The sequence below is a fragment of the Prunus dulcis genome, chromosome 2, assembly GCF_902201215.1.
Source record: "Prunus dulcis chromosome 2, ALMONDv2, whole genome shotgun sequence".
In the NCBI taxonomy this organism is placed as follows: Eukaryota; Viridiplantae; Streptophyta; class Magnoliopsida; order Rosales; family Rosaceae; genus Prunus; species Prunus dulcis.
The window spans coordinates 9,576,449-9,604,243 of record NC_047651.1 but is presented as its reverse complement, the minus strand read 5'-3'; the positions used below and the strand labels follow the sequence as shown (position 1 = coordinate 9,604,243).

At 36.5% G+C, this 27,795-nt stretch overlaps 3 protein-coding genes and 1 pseudogene across 4 annotated transcripts; all 4 read left to right on the top strand.

Annotated features, from left to right (window-relative positions):
* Positions 1-9,038: 9,038 nt before the first annotated feature.
* Positions 9,039-13,883, top strand: LOC117617590 (neutral/alkaline invertase 3, chloroplastic-like). The gene is made up of 7 exons (XM_034347027.1): positions 9,039-9,285; positions 9,852-10,681; positions 11,538-11,703; positions 11,813-12,024; positions 12,364-12,857; positions 12,946-12,994; positions 13,214-13,883. Exons 2-7 carry the CDS (start codon positions 9,974-9,976, stop codon positions 13,538-13,540), a joined length of 1,956 nt encoding a protein of 651 aa, XP_034202918.1. The 5' UTR covers positions 9,039-9,285; positions 9,852-9,973; the 3' UTR covers positions 13,541-13,883.
* Positions 13,884-15,832: 1,949 nt separating this feature from the next.
* Positions 15,833-21,111, top strand: LOC117619128 (anaphase-promoting complex subunit 11). Of its 2 annotated transcripts, XM_034348988.1 has the most exons (4): positions 15,849-15,962; positions 16,481-16,557; positions 16,972-17,045; positions 20,497-21,111. In XM_034348988.1, exon 4 carries the CDS (start codon positions 20,637-20,639, stop codon positions 20,889-20,891), a length of 255 nt encoding a protein of 84 aa, XP_034204879.1. In that variant the 5' UTR covers positions 15,849-15,962; positions 16,481-16,557; positions 16,972-17,045; positions 20,497-20,636; the 3' UTR covers positions 20,892-21,111. The 2 variants fall into 2 exon arrangements, with proteins under 2 accessions (XP_034204880.1, XP_034204879.1); XM_034348989.1 differs by lacking the exon at positions 16,481-16,557 and having other exon boundaries at positions 15,833-15,962.
* Positions 17,056-19,049, top strand: LOC117619127 (annotated as a pseudogene).
* Positions 21,112-23,274: 2,163 nt separating the features above from the next.
* LOC117618076 (serine/threonine-protein kinase D6PK-like) lies at positions 23,275-25,269 on the top strand (the record flags this gene model as incomplete). The annotated part of the gene is made up of 2 exons (XM_034347703.1): positions 23,275-23,840; positions 24,430-25,269. Coding segments are annotated over 2 exons (1,362 nt in total), but the record flags the coding sequence as incomplete, so codon positions are not given.
* Between the last annotated feature and the right edge of the window lie 2,526 nt (positions 25,270-27,795).

Here is a 27,795-nt window from a genome sequence, read left to right as displayed (position 1 = left end):
TCATTGTTTAATCAATAAAAAAAAACCAATTTTATTTAAAATAAAAAATAAAAATCAATAAAAAACAATAAAAAATAAAAAATTTGTAAAATAATTTTTGCGCGACGGCAAATATTTCGTCGCGCAAACCCACATGTAACAAAAAAATAAAAAATCAACTTTTTTATTACTTTTAATTCTTGCGCGACGAATACATACGTCTCGCAAACACGTTTTGCGCGACGAAATGTTTCGTCGCACATCTTCTTGGGCGCGACGACAGAGATTTTCGTCGCGCAAATATATGAGCGACGAAAACTTTCTCATCGCGCGAATGGTTCTGCGGCGAACATCTACGTCTCCCGAACAAGCTTTGCGCGACGAATTATTTTTCATCGCGCTATTCCATTCGTCGCGCAAATATACGTGCGCCGAATACTTGATCGTCACGCGAATGTTATGCGACGAACAGTTGTTTCGTCTCCATACCGTTGGTGCAACGATGGTTTACCCGTCGCACAGTTTTGCGCGACGAATGGTTGTAGCTCGTCGCGCAAAGGCTTTCTTCACGATCTTAGTGCGACGGAATATGCGTGACGAATTGTTTCTCGCGCTGAAGTTAGTGCGACTAAATGAGACTTTGCGCGACGTTTTGTTATTCTTCGCGCAAAGAGTGAAATGTAGTAGTGCCGGGCACTAATTGACCCACATGAGGGAGCAAGCACGAACCATCTGTGAGTGGACTCTTTGTTTTTATAGATGAATTTAAGCAGTTCAGTTATAGTATTTGATCTTGAATAAGTTTTATTCAAAGATTAGTGTTTTATAAGCTGTTATATGCTTTTAAATATTTTGTTTTGAATGCTGCCGAGTGAAATCTCATTTAAAGGATGTAGGAAAGAGAAATTCTTGTTAATTATCAGATTATCCGATAAATGGCAGCAGAGTTTTAGAGTTTACAGAAATTCAGTTATTCAGCAGATTTTCTTCAGAAACTTTATATCTTCCTAAACCACCTTGTACCCAGATATACAAATATTGCCTTCAGTAAATAAGTTGCCTTCAGATCAAATGTTGCCTTCTAATTTTATTGGTAGCCTTCGGTTTAGTCAGCATGCTTGACAGTTGCCCCACGAGTTCTATGGTACCTAAACTCGTGTGGAGCGTGTAATGCGGATCAGGCTGATTAAGGTCCCCTGAATCCTGCTAGTTGCGGCTCGGACTGACCTTGTGTCACTCAGACCTGTGAGTACGTGTCACCTATGGTGATGCAAGGAATTGACGGATATAAGGAATTGACGGAAATAAGGGGCACACCTAGGTGGTAGTTTTAAACTGTTTTCAATGCCTTAAGAAATTAATGTTGACCATGGAATATGAGTGCATTGATTTCAGTAATAAAGAGAATAATTTAGTTTGTATAACTGTTTTTACAGTGGGGTTAGTATATAACTGTTTTTCTAAACTTTGTTTTTGGGTCCACCCACCCTTTTTAATGTTGGCGTGCACAGGGATCCACCACCGGGCCGTTTTCCACCTTCCGCGCTTTCCTTTTTGATGTAGGACTTTTGTTTTGTAAAAGGATTGACTCCTGTGTAAATTCTTAGTAGTCGCTCTGATAATTTGCCCTAGACTTAGAATTTAACTGTTGGAATATATATATACGTATGCAGGCAGTTGGTTATGTATATATGCTCGTTTGGCAGGTGTAAATATTTTGGTATTGATCCACTTTACAAGGGAGACTCTGCCGATTTTTCGGCAAGAATCAACCTTGTTATTTTATCGTGCTTTGTAGGGAAGGGCAAGTAGGTCAATCGTGCCCGACATCCACCAGGTGTCGAACATGCACAGGGTCCGGCTCGGATTCCGAAGTGGAATTTGGGTCGGGTCTTGTCAATAGCACAGTTCTAGCTTAGCAATAATCAACCCTAAACCCTGAACCCATCCAGACGGAAGATGCCTTAATTCTGTCCATTCAACAAGCCTTCCACGGCTTGAAACAGATCGGAGCTTTGCCAAACTCAAACATTGGTGTCTATTTCCAGCTGAAACCTATCGGTTGAAGGTGCTGACGATTCAATCCAGCATAAACACATCCAATCCAGCCCAGTTCAGAGGCAGCTCCTGGGCAGAAATCGAAGTCCAAAGTTCAGTTGTCTTTTTCGAACTTGGCATTTCTCTTTTAAGTTCTGTAGTAGGCAGTTCTGCTTAAAGAGTTTGTTTTCTTTTATTTATTCTGGCCAGAACTACCAATTTTGTACTATGAAAAATTGTGAAGTCCTTACTAGTTTGAGGCAAGAAAAAAAAACTTACTTAGGAGATATTCCTCACCCAGATTCACAATTGCTTGTTTAGAATCAGTAACTTAGGATGCAAGTTATCTATTTTTTAGAAGTCTGCTAAGGTTTTTAACTATTAGCAGTGGCGCACTCATACGCATAAAGAAAGTTGACTTGTTGACCACCAATGGTTTTCAAGCCAATGGGGAACTTTACCCTACCATCACAGGATTATAAAAAACGGGTGAACACAAGGGAAGAAGAGGTGTGTAGCCTAGTATTTGTGGGGTGGCTCTCAGGTATATAAGAAGAGGTTTGTAGCCTAGTTGCACTGTCTCACGAGCGAGGTGCATTTCCAAAAGTGGCAGACCTAGTTTGATTTTGCCATACGATATGACGTGTATGTCAAGTTGGCGGAGCCTTCAAATGACGATGTGGCTCGTATGGACCCGAATGATCCAAATGCGGGGATCATCATGTTCTACCCATTCTACTTCTCTTTGGGCCTCCGATTCCCAATGTTGAGATTACTCAATAGAGTGTTCCATGCCATTTAGTGTGCTCCAACTTAGTGTACTTCGAACTCCTACCTTGCTGTAATCTACTGCTATAATTTGAATCGCTTCTTCCGGCTAGCTTGAATTTGAGGGAGTTCTTCTACTTCTTTGAAATAAGGCATTGTGAGAAGTACACTCAACTTCTTGTACATAAAAAGAAGTTGTTCGATAGCCTTAGTGTCGGTGATCATGCATGGAGTACGGACGTGCTAGAGGTCAGCGAAAGATGGAAAGGTGACGCAACTGTGGGTTCCCATCACTAATTGCCATGGTATGCCACGATATGTTGATATGCATTTCTTTACTAGAATTTATTTTGGTTATTCAGCTAACTAACATGTTACCCCTGCTCGCAGGTGATGACATCAGCAAAAAGATCGATCTCGATCTGGACATGGCTAATGTTCGCCAAGCCATGAACATTCTTGCGAAGTTTCACGAATGACGTTGGTTGTTAAGCGAGTATTGAAGGAAAACAGGTGGTTGGCCCTTAGCTGGGGATATTGAGAGGTGGAAACTATATCACCCCAACTTGGAATCAAGAGCAAGAGATGTGTCTTTGTTAAGAAAGAAGCATAGATTTCCTTATATTGTGATCAAGTCTTCTTCAGAAGAGATGTTGTCTGCCGAGAAGACTAACATTGAAACTTCTTCTTCGTCGTCTGCTAGGGTTAAGCACCTTTTAGGTGCAAACAGTAAGAAGATTGATGGCATGAAGAACATTCAGGATATTCTGCTCAAGTCTTCAGCTTAAAAGCTCAAAATTTATGATCTTCCCTGCGAAGATGTCTACTCTAGACCTGGTTCGTCTGCCGAGAAACATAGGGCAGTTGACTTTATTCACAAGAGCTCGAATCATCTAGTCATCTGCATGAGTCAAGGGATGAGGATTGAACTGAAAAGCCTGTTCCTCTATCGAGCGAGTGTGCGCCATCTGCCGAGTTACGAGAAATCAAGCATGGAGCTGATTTAACGTCGTTGACTCCTTTCGAGGCGAGGATGGTTACGGCTAAGAAGGCCAAAGAGTTGTCTACTTAGGCAAAAAGTTCATCAAGTGCACGAGCTGATGGACCAAAAGTTGACAAGCCTAGCTCTGTTGGGCATGTAAGCATGTCTGATCTTCTCAAAATGAACTTCTCGTCGACCTCATCTGTTTGCGCCAAACTGGTTGATCATTTACATCAAGCTAACGATCTTGGTGCATTTCCGAGCCTTTCTCTGAAGAAGTAGAAGGATGCAGTTATCGCTTTACTTTAAAAAGGGGTGATTTTTGCTACTGAGGCTATCTGGAGCTCGTATGTGTTAGTAATGTTAAGGATATCTTATGTAATGACTTATTAAGTTATACATGAGCAAGACTAGTTGTTTTCAACCATGATATTTGGTTTATTATTATAACAGTAAAACAACTACAATTCTAGGAATATATATATATATATATATATGTATATATAATTTCTGTATATTCTATTATCTGAGTCTAATTACCATTGTTGCTAATCCCTCCTGGTTCTAGATCCTTAGATCTCTTCTTGTATCAGAACCTGAAGTTGAAGAGTCAGTCTAAATTTTCTTCTCCAAGTTCAAAGTCACTTATCTTCTCTGTATTTGAAGTTTGTTTTCTATTCTTTGACTTTTTCAGAGTCTTCCTTTTGTCTGAGTCTTCTCTCCCAGTCCAAACAATAAGTCCTAGATTCCAAACAGTAAGTCCCAAGGTGAGGCCTAAGCGGAGAAAGAGAGAACCCTTTGGTCCTTAGGAAGCCTTTGAATTTGTTCTAGGATAATTAACCTTCTTCTTACACCTTGTAAGAAAATCCAGTATCTTTGTCCAGATGAGTCGCTTGTTTAGAACCAACTCTTGTAACTCTAGCAGCTTTAGAGCCAGTATTAGTAAACTCCCAGAGATAATTAATAAAGAACAAATAGAATATGATTCCAGTAATGAAATAGATTGTAAAGATTGGAATATCCCTAAAATCTCTAGTCAAGAAATTTATAAGAAAAAATGGTCACTCTCTAGTTTCAAGTCAATCACCCATGTAAAAACATTCGAACAAGTTTATGCTTTAAGTAAAGAACATGAAACATGCTAGTTATTGAATCTTGAGTCAATTAAGAAACCTAAAAATGATGGAAACAATTTCCTTCACATTGGTTTAGTTCAAGTAGCAGTCAAGCCACTTACCAAATTAGGATTAAATGCTTTTAGGATTAAATGCTTCAATCATTCTCTGTCTCCGTGATGCTAGATTCAATGAATTCAGTGGCAGCACTTTAGGTATAATTGAGTCAAGTCTGTTTAATGATCCAATTCATTTTGATTGTTACCCAGATTTCACAGTAAACCTTAGTGATATCCTGAAAACTTTAACTTTAAATATTAAAACTTTAGGGTATAAAGTCTTACCTGGGACCCAGCCTTTAGCCTTAGTTTATCAAATCTATTATAAAGTCACAGGAACTAATATGAATTTCCAAGCCCTTAATAAAAGTCCAAAAGATCAAACCTTGTTAATTCAGAGTAACAAGATCAAACCTTGTTAATTCAGAGTAACAGAGCCGATGCCAACATAAGAGTCCCCAACACAATTAAATGGTCAGAAGTCACCTTACCTCTAGATTGGACACTAACCACTGAGAATCAACCTACCCCTATCCAACATAGTTTAAATAATTTAGATTATATTCAACAATACTTAGATGGCACAGTTAAGATCAACTTTGGAAGTCAGCCACCCCAGAAATCTTCAATCCAAATACATCAATTACCTACACCTAGTCAATCCCAGAGACATGCCCCTGCAAGACATTCCTTTAAAGCATCATCTTCCACTCTAGAACGAGACCTAGAATTAGAAAAAACTTTAATTTGTTTGAAATTAGAATCCTTGAGAAAAACTTCCCAAGTCAACCAACCTTGTTATGGTAAAAAACCAATCAAATAAGAAGATAAATCTGATTCCCCGAATTCTCCCACACAAACTGATTTTGAAGTCGGATCCTTTGATATAGATAATCAATTACGAACCCTTAATAGAAAATTCAAAATCAATTGGAAATATTTAGATAGTCACCTACATGCCCCAGAAAATGAAGAAAGATGAAATAATTACCACACAGCCTACCCAGATAAGACTAAAAGGCAACAAATCTTTAATGAATGGAAAGATTATCTACGATCTGCAAAGACAGAAATTTTCTATCTTGATTTTATTGAAAGCCGCTATTTGTCCAAGAAAAATAGCAAAAATTAAAAACCTTAACACAGGAAAAATGCGAAAAAGAAGATAATACTGAAGTCATAGCTAGTCACCCCCCAGTAGAAACCATAGTTATAAGTCACAAAAAAGCAAAAATTATTGCCAGTCCCTTCAAAGTCCCTGACCAAAATGATAGGAAGATAATTGAACAGAATAATTATGCAAACCAGAGTCTGATAGTTATAGGAAAACAATTAGATAAAATTGAAACTAAAATTGATAAAATAATTCCCCAGGAAGTAAAAAACAAATCACAGAAAGAAAAACCCTTAATTAAATTCCAAGACCCAGAGTCAAGTCCAACCTTTAAGACTAAACCCACAATGAGAAAAATAGAGAAAATGCTAGAACAATTAACACCTGAGAAACCTGAAACTTCTACCATTAAAGGTTTAGGATCTTTTGTCAATCTCTCCAGTACTGAGTCTAACGCTAGTATGGAAACAGAGTCCAGTAATATTTCAAAAATTGAAAATGCTTTCAAAAACTTGGAAATAGAAAATGATTTAAAGCTTAAATGGTTAACAAATAGAGTTAACCCTACTAGTTTAACAAAAAATTGGTACCCTAAACCAACTCCTCCAGATATCTAGTTTGAGGAAAGAAATGCCCAAAGTCAATTCTCATTCTCCTGTGATAAACTTTACTAATGGAACATTAATGGTTTGTCAGAACAAGAAATTTTAAATAAATTATGAGTGAGAGAGGAGAGAGAGAGAGAGAGATTTTTCTAGGATTTTAGAATTACCTCAAGTGTGATGAGATGCCATCTATTTATAGCCTCCTTGCTTGGCTAGGGTTTGAAGAATAATCCTTATTTAATTAGGATTATTCTTATCCAAAAATAGGTGATAGGATAAATCAATGAGATTTGTTGAAATCAGATCCTTGATTTAGGGAGATATTTCTATCTTAAATCATGGATAATTGCCTAATTAAATGAGATTTAATTAGCATAATTAGTTGAGCTAAGAAATATTTCTTTTTCCATGTGTCACCTTTTTAATGGTTGTCAAAAATGTGTTCTCACAGTGGTGACCGCCATACTTTTTGGCCCGTCTTCCTTTTTTTCCCCTCTTTCCTCTCCACCTTCTCCCCATCCCGTCCTCTTTGCCTCCCCCTTCTACATCATCTCTCCCTTGTTTTGTTGGCTCGTTTATGGCGTAATTCTATAACAATCATAGTGAATCTATCATTTTTCGATGTATTTGCTCTATTTTCCTAAGAGGATAGTTGATTGGTGCGAATATGTTATCTTTTGGTGTTTGTGGACAAGTTGGCTTTGTGACAACGAAGTTGCAATCTGACATGTGTAGTTTTTATATTTTTGGAATACGTCACAGAAACTCTCTCTGAGTTTTCTGCATAGTTTCCACCTATCTTTTGTGAGAGTTTTTATACTCTCTTTTGTTGTGAGAGTTTTTCACTTTTCAGGGGAAAATAATTAGTTTAGCCTTAAAATAATGAAGTTGCCATTGTGTCTTGATTAGTTATTGTTTCATTTTAGGGAAAAAGAAATTAAAAAAATCATATTGAGTTGATTAACCATATAATCTCAATATAGTTTCAATATGGTGTCGGATTTAGGGGCAGGCACTGAGACACCAGATTGGAAAAAAGGGCCAAAAATTTAGTTGACTAAAAAGTCAATAAAAGTATTATAAAAAAAAAAAGAAGGGATTCAAACCCGGTTCCAATTCCAATTCCAAATTGCATACCGGTCTGCATTGAACTGGATCGACTAAGATATATATAATATTTAATATCCCATACAACTCAACTCTTCTAAACCCAACTAAGCAGCCCAACTTCAAAGTCCACCCACTGGCCGACCTACATAGAGCCTAGTATGGGCAGTTGCCTACACTTATTTTCTTCTTCAACCATGTGGGCTACAATAAATAAGACATTTGGCTAACTAATAAATAAAACCTTCAAGATTTTACCCCAAATTTCCCATATTCAAAATATCAAGGCCCCAAATTGACAAAATATCAACGCCCAGTTCAAGAAATAACTTAGTTTGTTCTCCCTCACACACGCATTTTTGTCTTCATAAAATAAATAATTATATAAATATATAATATTGCTACATAAATAAATATTATTATATTATTATATAATATTTATGCCCACACTTTCACAAGATGCTGGATCCCACACTAACACACCTTACCTAACTAAAGCCCAACTACTACCATCTTCATTATTTTCAGCAGCCAAGATCAAAAAGCCGAATTATATATATATATATATATATATATATATATCTCTCTCACTTTGTGTCCTTTTCTGCTTTATGTGCTTTGAATCTCACATGCTCAGATGTTGAAACTTGGAAAAAAAAAAAAAAAAAAATTAACCAGTTAAGAATCAAAAACAGGCGAAACTGCATCGGTGTTGTAATGGAAAAGCACTGGCAGTTTCTCTAGCCATTTTGGCCATATCCAAACTGGACCATATTTGAAAAAATTTGTAGTTATGATTCCGATTTTGAGGAGAAACTGCACCACGCCCACTCCTAATTAAATATGAAAATAAATAAGAAGTAAATAAACGGAGATCTCAATAAAAAAATCATATTGAAAATGTTTACGCTTTAAAAAAAAAATCTTTCTATATCCATTATTATTATTATTATTATTTATATAAATAATATTTTATTTTAATTTAATCTAAATTATGAGGACAGGATTTGAATAAATGTGTTCTAGCCAATTTGACTAACCCAATGTATTCAACCCCATATTGTTATTAATTATTTTCAGTAGATAACATTTGCGATGTTCTATTGTTGTCCACAAGAAAAAACAGTAGGAAGAAAAGTTGAACAAAGAAAAGAAAGTTAAGAAAAGCAAAAGGAAAATAAATAGAAGGCTGAAAAAATTCGTACAAGGAAAAAGAAGAGGTTAAAAAACGGAGTCCTCAATAATAATAACCCCAAAAGCTAAAAAATATAAGAAAAGAAAGAAAAAGATAGCACATGAGGACAAGAAAAGAAAAGAAAGCAAAAGCGTAGGAGAACGTACATGTGATTTCCTAGTATGATACGTTTGCTGTTTTGAACAAAGAAAACCCATTTTTCTTTCGTAGATTGAAGAACTACCATTCATTTTCTTTTCTCATTTAGAACCTGGGAAAATACCACATACCCAATCGCTTAGTCTTTGATTTTCTGTGGATAACCAGGGAAATAGCTACAATTTGGTAAGCAATTCATTTGGTTTGCTTTAAATTTTGTTGTGATTTTGAAAATCATTGGCTGGGTTTTCGTTTACTGCCTTCTGTTGCCTGAAAACTTTAATTATTATTGTATTTTGTTTACTTTTAATCAGCTGCTTTCTTTTTGTACCGGCTTGCATAAGTTATTTTATATATTTGTTGCTTCCTATTGGGGTTTTACTCTGTATCTAGTAGCTTTGATTGAAAATCTTGTGCATTCTTGAATGCTCATGAGTTTGGTTGGTTGAACTTTTGTTTCTCCTTTGATATATTTTTGATATGTTTAACTTCTATGTTGATGTGAATTGTAGATTTCTTATTTTATTTTGCATGCTTAATTCAGAGAGATTGAAGAACTAGAGAAATTTGGTTCATAAGGAATATAAAGAAAAAGGAGAGGCTTTTTACTTTTGCAGTGATTGCTATTTTGACAATGCATAATCCAACTTCCATTTCCTTTTTATTTTTATTTTTATTTTTATTTTTTATACTAATGCTAATATTGATACACTATTGTTGAAGTAAATTTGAATAAGTTTTCTCCTTTTCAGATTTAAGGTGTATATTCTTCTCCGTAAGTTGAAGTGGTGGTCTTGGATTCACTTTGACTATTTCAAAATTGAAAGGATTATCAGCTTGATACAGGCCAGTGAATTCGTCAATCATTAAGCTGATGGGCACTTCTGAAGCAGTTCTTCAAGTTTTTTGCGGGGCTGTACCACGCCTTTGTAGTACTGATTCATGTTTTAGCAAATGTGATCCTATATTTTCTTCTAAATACCAATTAAAATGTCGGAAGAGAAGGGTTTCAAGATACATGCAATTGCTCAGTTGTTCAGGTATGCAACGAAGTCGTATAGGAAATTATCGATTTCGGGGGATAGGGAGTGGTTTGTTTGGAAATATGACCGTAGGTGATTCTTGGATTCAGAGTTGCAAGTGCCAACAAGCTGGAAGTATAAGTGGGGCAACTACAGAAGATGAGAATGGGACATGGTTTCTGGATAGTGCAAAGAAATTGAACACAATCAACAATATGGTGAATGCGCCGAATGCTTTGGAATTTCAAGATGTTCAGCAGTTGAAACAGGAAAAGGAGGGCTTGTCACCTAATGGAACAAATGGAACAGTTAGAGATGCCTTTCACAAGATTAGTGTTGATTCGCTCGAGGATGAAGCATGGGATCTACTACGTGAATCTATGGTTTATTATTGCGGAAGTCCTGTTGGAACCATTGCTGCAAAGGATCCTACCAGTTCCAATGTGTTAAATTATGATCAAGTCTTTATTCGTGATTTCATACCTTCTGGCATAGCTTTCCTCATGAAGGGGGAGTATGATATTGTTCGGAACTTTATACTTCATACTCTTCAGTTGCAGGTAATGTTTGTAATCTGGTAATAAAGACCTTCTGTTATTCCACAGTCAGTGTTACTAAATGGTGCATTCTCATATTACTAAATTTTGTGGACTAGAAACTTTGTCTAGTTGAACTTTTGTGGTATGCAATTGTATATATCAAATTCGGTTTAGATTCTCAAACAAATTCGTGTATATGTGTGTCTATGCTTGTATTGATGTGTGCATATATACGGAGAGGGATTCAAATATGGGACACAATGTTCGAGCTCACCCTGCAATGGTGTCTAATGAGGGGAATTGTCTATTTTTTGGTCCACTTGAAGAATAATGCTCGCAAAAATAATCCAAATTGGAAAACATTTAGTCATGTGATTATCATCACAATTATTTCAGTGTTAATCAGAAAACACTGTATTTATTTGATCCCAATTAGATGTCTATATGGTTCTGATTTAGCTAATTTCTGCTAGGATGATCGTTAAAAATAGACAATCTGGATTTTTGCGCTGCATTGCGGGATGGGGCCCACCATGTTTTCCTTACGTCTTAAGGATCTCTTACTTGAGGGTTCTCTATGTGTGTGTCCAGTTATATGCAACCAGGAGTTAACATATTTGGATCTCTGTCCATGTAACTATATTCTTGTAAGAGGACGTTTCGATTTCAAAGCAGACACCCATTCATTAGATACAGAAGAAGATCACAAAGATTTCGTGATCCGCTGCCGAACTTATTCAAATTATACATCATATCATATGTATTTTTTTTATAATCATTTATGTTTGTATTCTTGTTTGTTACCATCGTGAATCATTTGTAAATTTGTTTTCTGTACTTGTTATCCTATTTAGTAACCGTATTCCTTATATTTCAGAGCTGGGAGAAAACAATGGATTGTCATAGTCCTGGTCAGGGTTTGATGCCTGCTAGTTTTAAAGTGCGTACTGTTCCTTTGGATGGTGATGAATCTGCAACAGAAGAGGTGCTGGATCCAGACTTTGGAGAGGCAGCAATTGGCCGTGTTGCCCCAGTAGATTCTGGTAAATTTATATACCAGATCATCAAGTGTTTTAAAGTTAAAAAGATAGCTTTTTCTTTACCACTTCTTACATTGGTGAAGTCTTATTCATATTGTTACATAATTTTCAGGGTTATGGTGGATAATCTTGTTACGTGCATATGGAAAATGCTCGGGTGATCTCTCAGTTCAGGAGAGAGTTGATGTGCAGACAGGGATTAAGATGATTCTAAGGTTATGTCTAGCTGATGGTTTTGATATGTTCCCTACATTATTGGTAACAGATGGTTCTTGTATGATAGATCGACGTATGGGAATTCATGGTCACCCACTGGAAATCCAGGTATCATATTCTTGAACAGTCATTTTATGTGGCAAGGAAATATCAATATGAAGGGGACAGAAGTAGTCAATCAGTCTTGTTGACCTCTTCCAGGAACCATTTTTCTGTGCCAGTTTGTTTTAACTTGTAATTTAGAGTAATGTTTTAAGAAACAAGCATATTTATCCAAGTTGAAAATGACTAATTAATGATGGGAAGAGATAATCTATCGGGTCCAGAAAACAAAGTATGAGATTGTAGTAAAGGGGAATGATGGGCCAGGATCCAAAAACACAATCGAGATGGAATGAAAAAGTTTAATCTTTTGTATCTTGTGATTTGCATTTTTTGTCTGTGCAGTCCCTTTTCTATTCAGCATTACTTTGTGCACGAGAGATGCTTGCTCCAGAGGATGGATCAGTCGATCTTATTCGAGCACTCAACAACCGTCTGGTAGCTCTGTCATTTCATATCAGAGAGTATTATTGGGTTGATTTGAAAAAACTGAATGAAATCTACCGATACAAGACTGAAGAGTACTCATATGATGCAGTTAATAAGTTCAACATTTACCCAGATCAAATTTCTTCCTGGCTCGTGGAATGGATGCCCGATAAAGGAGGCTATCTAATTGGAAATTTGCAACCAGCTCATATGGATTTCCGATTTTTTTCTTTGGGAAACTTGTGGTCTGTAATAAGCAGTATTGCGACAACAGATCAGTCACATGCTATTTTGGATCTAATTGAATCCAAATGGGGAGATTTGGTGGCGGACATGCCATTTAAGATTTGTTATCCTGCTCTTGAAGGCCAGGAGTGGCAGATTATCACTGGAAGTGATCCTAAGAACACGTAATAAGTCGAACTTAGTAATAATTTATTTATTTTGGTTGTTATTTTTTGGTATTTCCATCTCACACTTCATATTTTTTTTATGCAGGCCCTGGTCCTACCATAATGCAGGTTCCTGGCCGACTCTGCTATGGCAGGTTAGTTAATGTTGTGTTGTTAGGTACTTCTAACTGATAGATGGACCCAAGAGGCAATATATCGACTTTTGATTTTGAAATACCCATTTGTGGATAGAACTGTATTGGTAAATAGTTTGTGTAATGTATATAGTGTGTAAGGCTGTTTGGAACTCTGTGCGGAATTTCTGCTATATCATTTCAATTGTTTATCAAACGCATAATAGTTGTATTTCACAGCTCACTGTCGCTTCCATAAAGATGAATAGACCCGAAATTGCAGCAAAAGCTGTTGAGGTTGCTGAAAAACGGATATCGCGAGATAAGTGGCCAGAATACTATGACACCAAAAGGGGTAGGTTCATTGGAAAACAGGCACGCCTGTTCCAGACCTGGTCAATTGCAGGATACCTTGTGGCAAAGCTCCTGCTTGCTGATCCTAGTAAAGCCAAGATTTTGATAACTGAAGAGGATTCTGAACTGGTCAACGCCTTCTCCTGCATGATTAGTGCTAACCCAAGAAGAAAGCGTGGTCGAAAGGATTTGAAGCAGACCTACATTGTATGAGTCTGGTTCCATTATGATTCAGCTCCAGACTGCTAGTTTCGATTGTCTACGTACGGCCAAGTATTATTTTGATTTTAATAAATTATATTGGTGATTATTTGGGAATTGGCTAAGTGTCAGATACCACTTTGCTTGTCCCGTTTGGATAAGCTGATATATTTCATAAGCTTATTCATGTAACACTAAATTCTGTTGTAAAGATTGTGTACTTTGACTTTAAATTTACAGTTACCCATTTGAAGCATCCTTTTAATGTATGAAGTTATGAACTCTAGAGACAGTTATTTGTAAATGTATATATCTCAGAGTTACAAAATCGAATGATGTTTCATTTGTCAGTTTATTTGTTGTTGTAAATTGCCACTATTTTACTGTTGGTTTCATTAGATGCCCTTGGATACAAGCTTTTCTCATGTTTTTCCATCTTTGAATAAAAGCTTTGCAAAAAAATGAACTGTTGAATAAACTTCTTAGTGTGATGCTCTGGTAAGTGAACTTAGATCAGTGTATATTTTTCTTTCATCCCTTGATCCCATCCAATCCGAAGCCCCAAGGAAGAAAATATGAATCGCTCTAAACTTGATAAGAGCAGAATTTGATCTTGCTATGTGACAACCAAAAGACTGTCTGCTGACACTTTCAGATTGGTGCTACATCTTTCACAAAGCACAAAATCTTGCAATTGCTGTTTAAGCAACAAAGATTTTTTTTTTTTTTGATACAAAGAATATTGAGGAAGTGAGAATTCGAACCTTAGATACAGTGGTAATTGCTCTTTATCTAAACTACTTGAGCTACAAGCCGCTTGTAACAAAGTTCAATGTTGAGTATACGAGCGCTTTTTAATTTTTAATTTTTGTGGTGTACTACTTGAGCCACAAGCCTCTGTAACAAAGTTTAAATATATTTTGTTGTAGTGTAAATATAGCAGATAAAAATGGACATACAGAGATATAAGAGCATCTCCAAGGGAGATGTCAAATACCAAACATCAAATTGAGGAGTCGAGAATTCGAACTTTAGATACAGTGGTAATTGCTCTTTATCTACACTACTTGAGCTATAAGCCGCTTGCAACAAAGTTCAATGTTGAGTATACGAGCGCTTTTTAATTTTTAATTTTTGTGGTGTACTACTTGAGCTACAAGCCTCTGTAACAAAGTTTAAATATATTTTATTGTAGTGTAAATATAGCAGATAAAACTGGACATACAGAGATATAAGAGCATCTCCAAGGGAGATGTCAAATACCAAACATCAAATTGAGGAAGCGAGAATTCGAACCTTAGATACAGTGGTAATTGCTCTTTATCTACACTACTTGAGCTACAAGCCGCTTGCAACAAAGTTCAACGTTGAGTATACGAGCGCTTTTTAATTTTTAATTTTTGTGGTGTACTACTTGAGCTACAAGCCCCTGTAACAAAGTTTAAATATATTTTGTTGTAGTGTAAATATAGCAGATAAAACTGGACATACAGAGATATAAGAGCATCTCCAAGGGAGATGTCAAATACCAAACATCAAATTGAGGAAGCGAGAATTTGAACCTTAGATACAGTGGTAATTGCTCTTTATCTACACTACTTGAGCTACAAGCCGCTTGCAACAAAGTTCAATGTTGAGTATACGAGCGCTTTTTAATTTTTAATTTTTGTGGTGTACTACTTGAGCTACAAGCCCCTGTAACAAAGTTTAAATATATTTTGTTGTAGTGTAAATATAGCAGATAAAACTGGACATACAGAGATATAAGAGCATCTCCAAGGGAGATGTCAAATACCAAACATCAAATTTAAATTTGATGGCTGATGTGGCAATTTGACATCTTACACAGCTTTACACTCCACCCGATATGTCAAATGAAATTACTATTTTATTAAATTTGAGTGTTGATATATTTTTAATTAAAAATAAAATAAAAAATAAAAAATAAAAAATAAAAAATAAAAAATAAATATTCATTTGATATCTTTCTTTTGGGATGTCAAAAATAACATCTCAACCTCCAGCCTTCTTTCTACATAAACTTTGACACATCGGTTGGAGTGATGTGAGATGTTATTTCTAGCTGTTAAATGTCTATGTGGCACTTTTGACACATCGGTTGGAGATGCTGAACACATGAAAAATGCAAATAGAAATTTTTTTTTTTTTTTTTCAGTTGGTAAAGAGAAATTCCTCCCTTTAGGTTAATTAACCAAGTATTTTTAATAGCAGACAATCTTCTTTTTATTTTATGTATAGTAGAAAGAACTCTTTCTTCAGACCAGAAAAAAAAAAAAAAAAAAAAGAAAAAGAAAAAAACAGAAGAAGAAGTAAGAAGAAAGAACTCCACCTTTGACGGACACAATAACCTTCTTCCTCCTAAAATCATAAGAAACTATAAAAGCTTCCTCGGCTCCATTTGTCGGCACAGCAGGTATTATTAGTTCTTAAAAAACTAAATTTACTTTTCTTCCTGGGTTTTGTTCTTAGATCTCTTTTTTCATTTATAAGAATGGACATTTGGTTTTAATTTTTTTTTTTCTCATTTGTTTCGATTTCTCGTTCATAAAGTGGAGAGTGGGTTTCATCTAGTGAGTTTTTTCCCTTAATCTGTTACAGTTAATTTTTTTTGGTTTATTCTTGATATGAATGTCTCTCTGCTCTAAAGCTGTAGCTCCCTTTTTCTATACTTATTTTTGGTTAATTTGTAGCTCATTTTCATTTTTGTTCTGGGTAGGTTTGCTGTTTGATTGTGCATTGTTTTGATTTTAAATTCTATCTTCCTCTGTCACTATGGTGATGGCAGTAAGGAAATTGAAATTTGAAGCAACGATACACTCTTATGACTGCCCATAAAGTGTTTGATTAAATGCTGAGTACCTTTGGATGACTGTCGTAGCGTGTTTTGATAATTTGCCATTTTTGTTTTCTTTCTCAATCTCATTTGAACAGAGGACCATGAAGAAATAGGTGTGGCAGATAACTGTTCCTGTTTGAGTGCCCAGCTCATTGCTGTTGGTGGTCTTATGGTCAGATATGATGTTTGCCTTACTCATCTGAGAGTCCTTCTCCTAGTTATGATTATGCAACCATCTGTGGAATGATTTGTTATGTTATTCAAAGTCCTGATAAGATTACAAATGAAATTTCCTTTTCTATTTGGCTACAATGCCATCCACAAATCAAACCCTATGTAATTGGAACTCAAGTTGCTGTTTTCAAATTCAGTTAGGCTTCTTGGCAGGCCATAGAGTTTGTTAGACCGCCAGGCCTTAAAAGTTTCATTCACCAAAATTTTTGTTTTGTTTTTAAAATTTTATTTTATTGTTATGGATATAGTCACAACTAGTTGGCATTACTATGGTTTTCTGTATTCATTTTGGTCTAAAATGATTAATGTTGGATATTAGTTTCTAAAATTCGTTTGATAATTTTATATGCAGTAAGTACACCTGGCAGGACTTTGGAGCCAAGCTGCAAGAGACTGATAAGCCTTCATCAGATTGCTTAATTCCAGGTAACTCGAAGTCCTCCCTCATCTTCTTTCACACTTTGGAGATACCCAACTCAATAAACTGCTTCTGCTCGATTCACTACTTGTTGTGCAATGTGCTCCCTCCATTTTAATGGGCATCCCTAAATTTGAGAATACAGAGCTTTTAATGTCCTGTGTGCTTTTACTTCTCGTTTAATTGGTGTCCTTCTTGGATTTATTAAGTACTGCAAAGTTGCACAGATAATAAGTACCAACCATGAACTGTATATCCCTGTTTGCTATTAAAAAATTTCGTGTTATGTTGTCATAGCACAAAAATTATCTGATGGATGCTCTGGTGGGAATAAAGTGGTTAGTGGGAATGAGTTTATAGAGGAACCCTTGAAGAGAATATGGAGAAGTTCGGATTTAGACTCAATGTTAGATGAGAAAGAGAATGTTTATGAGTATGAGAACCATCCCCGGGAGTATTTCTCACTGAGACAGAGTTCAAGAATGCGAAGATTCATATCACAAGGGTTCTTGAAGTTCTTCAACAAGATGGCCCTGGGTTTGATACGAAAGCGGCTTTGGATGAGTTGCATATAGAGGTTTCAGGTCTTCTTGTGAGAGAAGTTCTCTTCAAAATTTTGAAACCAACAAATTATGTGAGCAAAACCGGTGTGCAGAGTTGGGGTATAAGTTTTTTATGTGGTCTGGTCAGCTTGAAAATTACAGACACACAGCAAACGCATATCATTTAATGATGAGGATATTTGCAGATTGTGAGGAGTTTAAAGCAATGTGGAGGCTGGTTGATGAGATGATTGAGAAAGACTATCCAACTACAGCATAAACATTCAACATTTTGATACGCACTTGTGGTGAGGCAGGCCCAGCTAAAAAAGTTGTGGAAAGATTCGTCAAATCAAAGATGTTTAACTATAGGCCATTTAAACACTCATACAATGCAATTTTGCACTCCCTTCTTTTGGTGAAGCAGCACAAGTTGATTGAGTGGGTCTATCAACAGATGTTGATAGATGGTCACTGGGTAGATATTCTAACTTATAATGTTATGATGCATGCAAAATATAGATTGGGGAAATTGGATCAATTTCACAGACTCCTTGAGGAAATGGGTAGAAGTGGATTCAGTCCAGATTTTCATACTTAAAACATTCTTCTTCATGTCCTTGGTAAGGGAGACAAACCACTTGCAGCTCGTAATCTTTTGAACCACATGAAGGAAATGGGTTTTGATCCAAGTGTTCTTCACTTCACAACATTGATAGATGGACTGAGCAGGGCTGAAAATCTGGATGCCTGCAAGAATTTTTTTGATGAGATGATAAAGCATGAGTGCTTGCCGGATGTTGTTTGTTACACGGTAATGATCACAGGGTATTGGCTGGGGAGCTTGAGAAGGCTCAAGGAGTGTTTGATGAGATGATCACTAATGGGCAGCTTCTGAATGTATTTACATACAATGCTATGATCTGTGGGGTTTGTATGGCAGGAAAGTTAGAGGAAGCATGCTTCATGCTTAAGGATATGGAATCCAGAGGCTGTAATCCAAATTTCACCGTATACAGCACCCTAGTAAGTTATTTGCAAAATGCTGGAAAGCTTGCCGAAGCTCTTGAAGTAATAACACATATGATGGAGAAGGGGCAGTGTGTGCATCAACTTTCAAAGTTCAAGGGATATAGGAGATCTTAAAGTCATAGATTCTGTTATTCTCAGTATTTACTTGCAATCGTATAAGAAGAAACTAAGTGCCCGTTCGGTAATGTTTTACGGGCTCGTTTTCTGTTTTCTCAAAATGAAAATGGCTGAGAAGGCGTTCGGTGGCCAGCATGAGAAAACGCAGAAAACAATATTCCGAGAATGAATTCTAAACCATGTACAAAAAGTGAAAACATTGAAATATCGTTTTCAGCATTTTCAATGGAAAAGCGGAAAACGATTTTGCGTCTCTCACTACGATGGCTCTTCTATTTACCTCTAGCACCCCATTTATCTCAAGCTCTCATCAATTTCCCACACTGGGTCTTCCAATAAATTTATAATTTTTCTTTTTTCGGTGAAATTACTGGATCTTCTCATTAGTTAGATACATATTCATTTTTTCTTTTTCTGGTGAAATTAGTGGGTCTTTTGTTAGATTAGCTCATCAAAATCTTGTTTGGGTGCTAACTGTGCTGTGATGAAGAAGATGATTGTGAGAGGGAGAGAGGTGGGTTCTGCGATGGTGATGCGTGGGTGCAATGGTGATGCGTGTGTGCAATGGGGTGGGGTGGGAATTGCAGAGAGTTAAAAGAGAAGATGGTGTATTTGTTTTTTTCTCAGTTCATTTTAATTTTTTTTAAAGATAATTCTTTTTATACATTATTCTATTTTTAAAGATTATTCTTTTTTTCTTTTCCAAAAAAATTACATTCTTTATGGAGGCATTAATAAAAATAACTCACTTTTTTTTTTCTTGGTATGAAACTCACATATTGATCACATAATTAACCAATTTTGTTTTTGTTATTTTCAAATTATAGTACCAGACACATTTTCACTGTTTTCATTTTCTGAAACTGTTTTCTAATTAAGCTAACAGACGCATTCTCAAATCTTGAAAATGCAAATTGGTTTTCTTGTTTTCATTTTCTGAAAACATTCTTTGAAAACATTCTCCGAAAACGTTACCAGACGGGCCCTAATTGATCCAGCTGAGTTAACATTATGTAGCTCCTGGCTATCCAGTCAGACCTTGTACCCCCATTTAAAGAAACTCATTCATCCAGCTAACACTATTCAGCTCCTGGCTATCTCAGTTACACCATGCACCCACACCTTGTTCCAGTTGTCTCTGAAGTAAAGAAAAGTGAAGTATGCACAAGTTGTTTGACCTTATTTTGTAATGCAAACTGATTGACATATAAACTGCAGTTTGTCCGTGTTTCTTCGTTATATTTGCACCTGTGCTGTCGCTATATTGTTTGTCCATGTTTATGTCACTATTGTTTTTATGCTCTTGTGAAGTCAAAAGTGCTAACTAGAGACTAGAGTACTAGACTGGTTTTCACTTAGTATAATGAAACACACTCCCTTGCTCGCTCCTCCATCTCTCACCACCATTTCACCCACCCATCACCCCTCTCATTCTGCTACACTTCCCATCACCACACCCACCAACCTCACCTCTATTTCTTCTTTCCACATTCCACCACCACTTCACCACCTACCTACCCTTTCTTTCTCTTTCCTTCGCCTCCCACCACCACACTCACCTCTCTTCCTGCTTCAAGGTTTCTTTTTGCTGTTGCTTTTAGTATATTCATTCTAAGGTACATACAGACACATATACAGTACTATGGGTGCGCCTATGCATAGCCACATACATAAGAACATGCAGTTTCCATTTCACACAGATGCAGATATCACTGGCATTTGTTTGAAAACCATCCTTGGATCATTAACCAAAACACATTTAGCACAGGGCTTGAATATACAGAGACAAAGAAGAAGAAGGGGAACCAGAACTGGAATCAGACCGTTGCAGTGATAACCATACCGGTTGCTCTTAAGATCGCCATTGAGTTGAGAACGAGGAGTTTGTCTAAGTTGCAGGAGAAGACGATGAAAGTCAACATCTTGCAGTGGCATGCTGTTGCTTCATGGACATGGGATGCACAAGATGAAACATGTGGGATTTGCAGGATGGCATTTGATGGTTGTTGTCCTGCTTGTAAACTCCCTGGGGATGATTGCCCACTAATTTGGGGTGCATGCAACCATGCGTTCCATCTTCATTGCATCTTAAAATGGGTAAATTCACAGACTTCTCAGGCGCATTGCCCCATGTGCCGCAGGGAGTGGCAATTCAAAGGGTGAGAGAAAAACTAGAATTGCTTTTAGGGTTTTCCTGCTTGCTTTCTCTTTCTTCAAGTGCAGGGGTTGCCAATGCAGGCTTGCAATTGTTTGATTATATACTGGTTGATGTAAAGTCAAGCACCTCCTTTGTATTTGTTTTGTATTGGTTGATGTAAACAGTAGCTACAATCATTTATTATATTCCCTCCAATACACATTTAGCAAACCATCTCAATTAGATAATTTACTATGCACAATTTAGAATCCCAATCACCAAGGCTTTTAATGATACGCCAATGAAGGGCAAGCTCTTCCAGCTTGACTTAGTTTGAGACCTACTCAGCTGTTATCCTCATCTCAGAGAAAAGTTCTAGATTGGTTTCAGCATTTGAATTGAGAACTAAATTGTGAATCCTAGCAGTGAAGCTGACTTCATTCTTACATCCCAAAGGAAACATTTACAGGCCTAAAAGACCATTCCAAGACTACCCGTCTCTAAAATCTGAACACACGATATACACTAGCAAAAGGGAAGGAAAAGGGTCCAGCTTATGACCTTTAGAAAGAAATGACATAAAAATTCAGGCCTCATTGAGGGAAACTATTGGCTCTTTACATAAGGAGCTAAGCATCCTTGCAGACAAATCACAGTCTGATATGTATGTATCAACTATGCCCTATGGTCCCAAATTGTTATGATGCATATCTCCGGCAAAGACAAATTGGGATATATTAATGGAGAACTACCACAACACCCCATACGGACCCGACATTCAACAATGGCGAACATAGAATTTGATTGTGAAAGGATGTGTGATCAACTCTATGGAGCCAAGATTGATTTGCAATTTTATTCGCTTTCCGATGGCAAAAGCAATATGAGATGAAATTGCCACAACTTACTTTGATGACAAATACACCTCTCGTGGTATCAGAGCAACTTACTTTGATGTCATTGCTTGGAACCGACATTTGATGACAAAGTGGTGTTGGGAAACAAACACTGGTAACTTTTTTCGTTTTCCAACTCCGTTTTTGTTTCGTTTGTTAGGGTTTCTAATTTCACTTTCCAAAAATGCCCTTGATAAATAAACACTCGTAACTTTTCGTTACAATTATGATTTGCCTACCGTTTGTTCCTACGCTCTCGTGGAATTGAGCTCCTTCACGGTGTAAAGAAAATTCCAAAACAAGTCTTGAAACAAAAGAGCCCCAATATCCAAAGTCAAAATCCTAGGGGTGAATTCATCCAAGTACGCTAAAATTTTGAAATTTAACCGAAAAAATGTGGGGCGGGTCGCTACACATTAAATTACGAATTTTAATGTTAAACCCATGTACTTTTTGATTCTTGTGTGTTAGTAAATCAAGTAAAATCATGAATCAATACCGATTTCAGGTAAGTAATCATGTCTTTAACATTTTAAGGAATTCTCAAGCATCTTCTCTCTTGTTGACAAAGTGGTATTTGAGAAACTGTTTTCCCTTTCCTTTTTGCCTCAAAAGGTTTTATGAAATGATTAGTGAGAAGCTACTACCTAATTACAAATTGCATATTCATCTTTTTTCTTCTTTTTTTTTTTTTGCTTCCGGGGCTAATCCATCAGGCTATCCAAGATCTTGCGGCTGATCATCTTTCTCTAAATATTTTGTAATTGTTATATGTAATCACCAATTGGTGCGGTTATATGAAAGAAAATCTACATGAACTTGGTATTATTTTATTATTATCCTAACTCTCTTTATGAGGGAGTATATTCCAGTAGTATCTAAGCATAATTGATAAAAACCAATATTTTTCCTATTAATTTAGACGGAATTGTAATACAAGATTACAACCATATGATCTTCTAGCTAATCAAACAAAAAAGGTGCCATCCCTAAACAAATCCCAAACCCTAAAATTCTAAATTCAGAGGTTCGGAATCTCAAAAAAGTCTCATGCTTAATAAAAAGGGAACAAAATAAAAACCGGATCTTAAATTTATATACTATATCACAGTAGTTTTTTTTGCCCAATTTTTTTTAATGAGGACGATAGCAAATTAAATTTTTTTTTTTTGGTCTGACCATATTTATTTTTCTTAGACTACCCTATTTCTTTTCTTCTTAGGATTTGGTATTTTTACATGAATACTAAAAATACTAGTAATTTTTTATTTGGTGTATATGCGTACGCAACAGTTATAACCAGAGAAAAATAACAAGCCATAAAATCCAAAATTCCAAATGTGCAAATGCAAAACGCCAGAAAGGAAATCCAGAAATTGGGCCCACTGTGGGCCCTTATAATACAATATGCAGCCACATGGCCCATCCCCATTCCGCCGGCCCTTCCACCCCTCTTCAAAATGCCTCATTTCTATTATTTTCCACTCTCATTTGAAGTGTGTCGCCACCTTAACTCACCACCGCCACTACCACCACCATTCCCACAATCATGCAGCAATGCGTCGACGAACTTGTCAACGACATAGGCAACCTTAATCTCGAGTGTTCCACCACCGCCGCCTTCGACACCGACACCGCCATTTCTGTCAAAACCACTTCAAGCCACATCTCATCCGCCAGTAAGCCTCACGCGCGGCCACGCGATCCATGTTGGGACGCGATCCAAGGCAAGAAGTTCAATGGCACCGGGATCAGCCTTGACGACCTAGGCCTTGTGCGTCGCCTCGGCTGCGGCGACATAGGGAGCGTGTACCTCGTAGAGTTAGAGGGTAGTGATGGGTGCATGTTTGCTGCCAAGGTGATGGACAAGGAGGATTTGGCAAGTAGGAATAAAGAAAATAGGGCAAGGATAGAGAGGGAAATATTGGAAATTTTGGACCATCCTTTTTTGCCCACGCTATATGGCTGGTTGGAGTCGGACAGATGGTCTTGCTTGTTGACCGAGTTTTGCCCCGGCGGTGACCTCCATGTCCTCCGGCAATGCCAACCGGAAAAACGCTTCAGTCGAGCGGCCGTCCGGTACGTACTTTTTGAACTTAAAATTTGCAATTTAATTATACTACATGATCATATGCGTGACATATTTACATATGTGTTTGAATTTTCTTTTTCATAAAAAAAACTTTTGTTGATTAAATTTGCAAAATGGTACAATATAAAACGAGTCATAATAAGTGGGGTTCCAATATTTGCTTGAGACTATTGATTATTTTGTGTGGGTTCCATAGCTGGAGACTGGGACAATCTATGAATGTTGCAACCCCACAATGCTTTTGGTAAGTGCCATGCACTCGATCATGATCATCATGATTCAATGCAAGTTTCTATAATAGGCCTCGATTATGATAAATTTTGATTAGATTACTCTTTTTGTTTATTGCCTAATTAAGCATGAATTAGGATTGATATTGAATTACTCAATTACGTGATATAATTGGTAAAGAATCACCAAATCGATTAGGCCTCATTTACTTTGATATGTGTGGTTATAAGATCTGTCGAGGATCTTCCTTGTAATTTTCTTACTTTGATTAACAAACATTAAGTTTTTTGATATAATATTATTTTTTTTCCAAATTTACAATCTAGTCTTTTTTGGTGCTCGAAGATTTTATGCATCTGAAGTGGTTGCTGCTCTAGAGTACCTACACATGATGGGAATAATCTACCGTGATCTGAAGCCAGAAAATGTACTCATAAGATCAGACGGTCACATCATGTTGACCGACTTTGATCTCTCATTGAGAAGCAGCACTTCAACATCAACGGCTCAGCTTGTTTCTGATCAAGACCCACCAAACACCGATCGATCCTCTTATTCCACCAAGCAACCACAATTTGGAATATCACCATGCATCCTGCCTAGTTGTATGGTTCCGACGGCATCATGCATGCACCCAAAAGGCAAGCGCAAAAAGAAATCAGGTCACCGTGTGTCCCTCGAGATCGTGGCGGAGCCAATCGACGTCCGATCGATGTCGTTTGTCGGGACCCACGAGTACTTGGCACCGGAGATGGTATTAGGTGAAGGCCATGGCAATGCAGTGGATTGGTGGACTCTAGGCATATTTATATTTGAAATGTTTTACGGTGTCACACCCTTTAAAGGAACGAACCATGACTCAACTCTAGCCAACATTGTGGCCCGAGCCCTTGAGTTCCCTAAGGAGCCTACTGTGTCCGGACCCGCTAAAGATTTGATCACGCATCTTTTGATCAAGGACCCCACAAGAAGATTGGGGTCCACAATGGGTGCGACAGCAATCAAGCACCATCCATTTTTTGATGGGGTCAACTGGGCATTATTAAGATGCAATACACCACCCAACATTCCTCGGCCTGTTGCTTGCCGGGACCTTGTGCAAGCCGGGAAAGATAAGGACACTCCGGTAGAATACTACTAGCAACGAGTTTGTTTAATACAATTGTAATATAGTTTCATGTATATATGTGGTTTTTAATTTTGGATGCTGTGAAGTTGTTTTCTTGGTTATGTCATATCAATTCCCTTTTGTAATTGAAGAATTCTAGTCCTTCCATTTGCAGTCATGTCGGGCCCTTTTTTTTTTAATTTTTAATTTTTAATTTTATCAAGAAGGTAAAAAACTTCATACAATCGTTAGTGAAACACAAGAAATGCTTGCAAACCTGATGTGTTTTAAGTGACCTAGTTAAAACCTTACTTTGACAACTCCATTTGAGGAATCCGGGTGTGGTTTAAGTGGCCTCATTATAAATTATACATTAATTTTTTTTTCTCAAAAATAAAAAATTAAAGACCCCTTGGCTGAGCATGCTAAGGCATCTGAAATCACTTTTGAAGATGGCATCTGGAATCATTGATGCTTGGCTATCTTCGTTTTCTGTATATGCCAATGGTGACATAAATATAGAAATATCTACTATACAAAATTAATGCTTGATAGCCACTTCATTATTTATAGGGAGATTCACTATTATATTCAATATATGGGCCCAAATTATTTATAAAAAAAAAACCATATATAAAATGGACTTTAGAAACACACCCAAAGCCCATTTACAACATAATAAAGAGATTTTTAACTTCTAATAAATTACAAAACTGCCATCAATTTCTTAAAACAAGCCCAATTCCAAAACCTCGTAAAAAAATCTAAAACACTTAATAAGGCATCAAAGTAATTTAATAATTAAAATTAAATTCAATATGGACAGCTGTCATTTTTTGAATTTATTTATCGAAATTAAATAATGTAAAATTTATCTAGATTATTAGTGCTAAGAATAAGTGTCTAACTAAATATCTCTTATTCTTAAGTGTGCAAGTTTTCAAGTCATTGCTTTGAGACTATTCTTATTGGCCAAATTTGTTGGTTTACTAGGAATTGGGCCATGCATAGGTCCAAAACCTCCGATGGCCTATCTAAGGAAATATCCAACAAGATCAATACGTGCATTAGAGTCAGTAACTACAGCACGTCCCAAGTCATTCGACTAACTGACATGATATGCGAGATACGGGTCTCGGCAGACTCAATGGGCGCACACTATTAACCAGTAGAGCCAATGTAGATATGTGCTGTGAGAGAGTAACATTTGAATGTAATTTTTGTCTAGGTAAAAAGGTAAAAAGAAAAAGTGATTTCAAAATTTGGTTTCGCTGCTAATTCAATTTAATGATGATTCCAACTATAATACATTGTCAAGCATAAAAATTTGACTGTGAAAGTTCAAAATAAAAGTCAATAAAAGTTAGTGTTATGCACTTAATTTCTACTTACACATTTATACACGTTTGTATTTTTGTTTCTATCTACACTTATTGCTTCGTGTATTAATATAGTGATCAATATTATAAGTCATTTACCGAATTTCTTCTAACAACAGGGATATGCCTGTTTTTCCATTTTAGTTAGATTACACTACTACAAAAAAGCAAAAAGACGACGGTAAATCACGGTCGTGTATTAAGATTTTCAGTGGTCGTGGAATCCACCGTCATCTTTTCCCTCATAAACCACGACGCTAAATCACCGTCGTTGTTAAAATATACAACGTCATCAACAAACACAAAACGACGTCTTTGTACTGCAAAAAGAACGAAAAAAGAAGTCGGGGATGAGAATAGGCGACCAACTCTCTAAAAAAACCGTCGTTAAAAAGGAAAAATATGACACATATTAACAGAACAAGGCCGCAAGATAGACATACAACGATGAAACTTAAAAGAAGATGCCGTTAAATATAATTTTCACGACAACAAAAAATATGACGTCTTTAAGAAAATTAGAAGACGACGTTATTGATTCCTACTACGTCACATATATAAAAACAGCCGTCGTATAATACATTTTCCACTTCGATTTTTCTATAAAACATGACGTGGAAATAGTTGTCAGTGTCATTGTTTACGACGTATGTATTTATATATTAGACGTTGAAAAAAACAAACAACGTCGGTTACGAATATATGAGAGTCGTATTACAAAATTTATACGTCCTATTTTCAGAAACAACGACGACGATAAATTAGACGTTGTTAAATAAAACAACGTCGAAAACAAATAAAAACAGACGTGTTTAGTCTGCATAAGTTTTAAAAAATAGTCGAGGATGAGAATAGACGACCAACACAAACAAATCACCGTCGTTAAAAAGGAAAAATATGACATATTAGAAGAAAAAGGCCGCAAGATAGGCATACAACGACGATATTTAAAACATTACGCCGTTAAATATAATTTTCACGACGTTATTGAAAACTACTCTGTCTCTTATTGAAAACTACTACGTCTTTAAATACATGAGAAGACGACGTTATTGAAAACTACTACGTCTCTTATTTACAAACGACCGTCGTGAAATAAGTTTTCCACTTCGATTTGTCTAAAAAAGATGACGTAGATATAGCTGTCTGTGTCATTATTTACGACGTATGTATTTATGTTGTTGACGTTGAAATGCGAAACAACGTCGGTGGAATTTATATAGT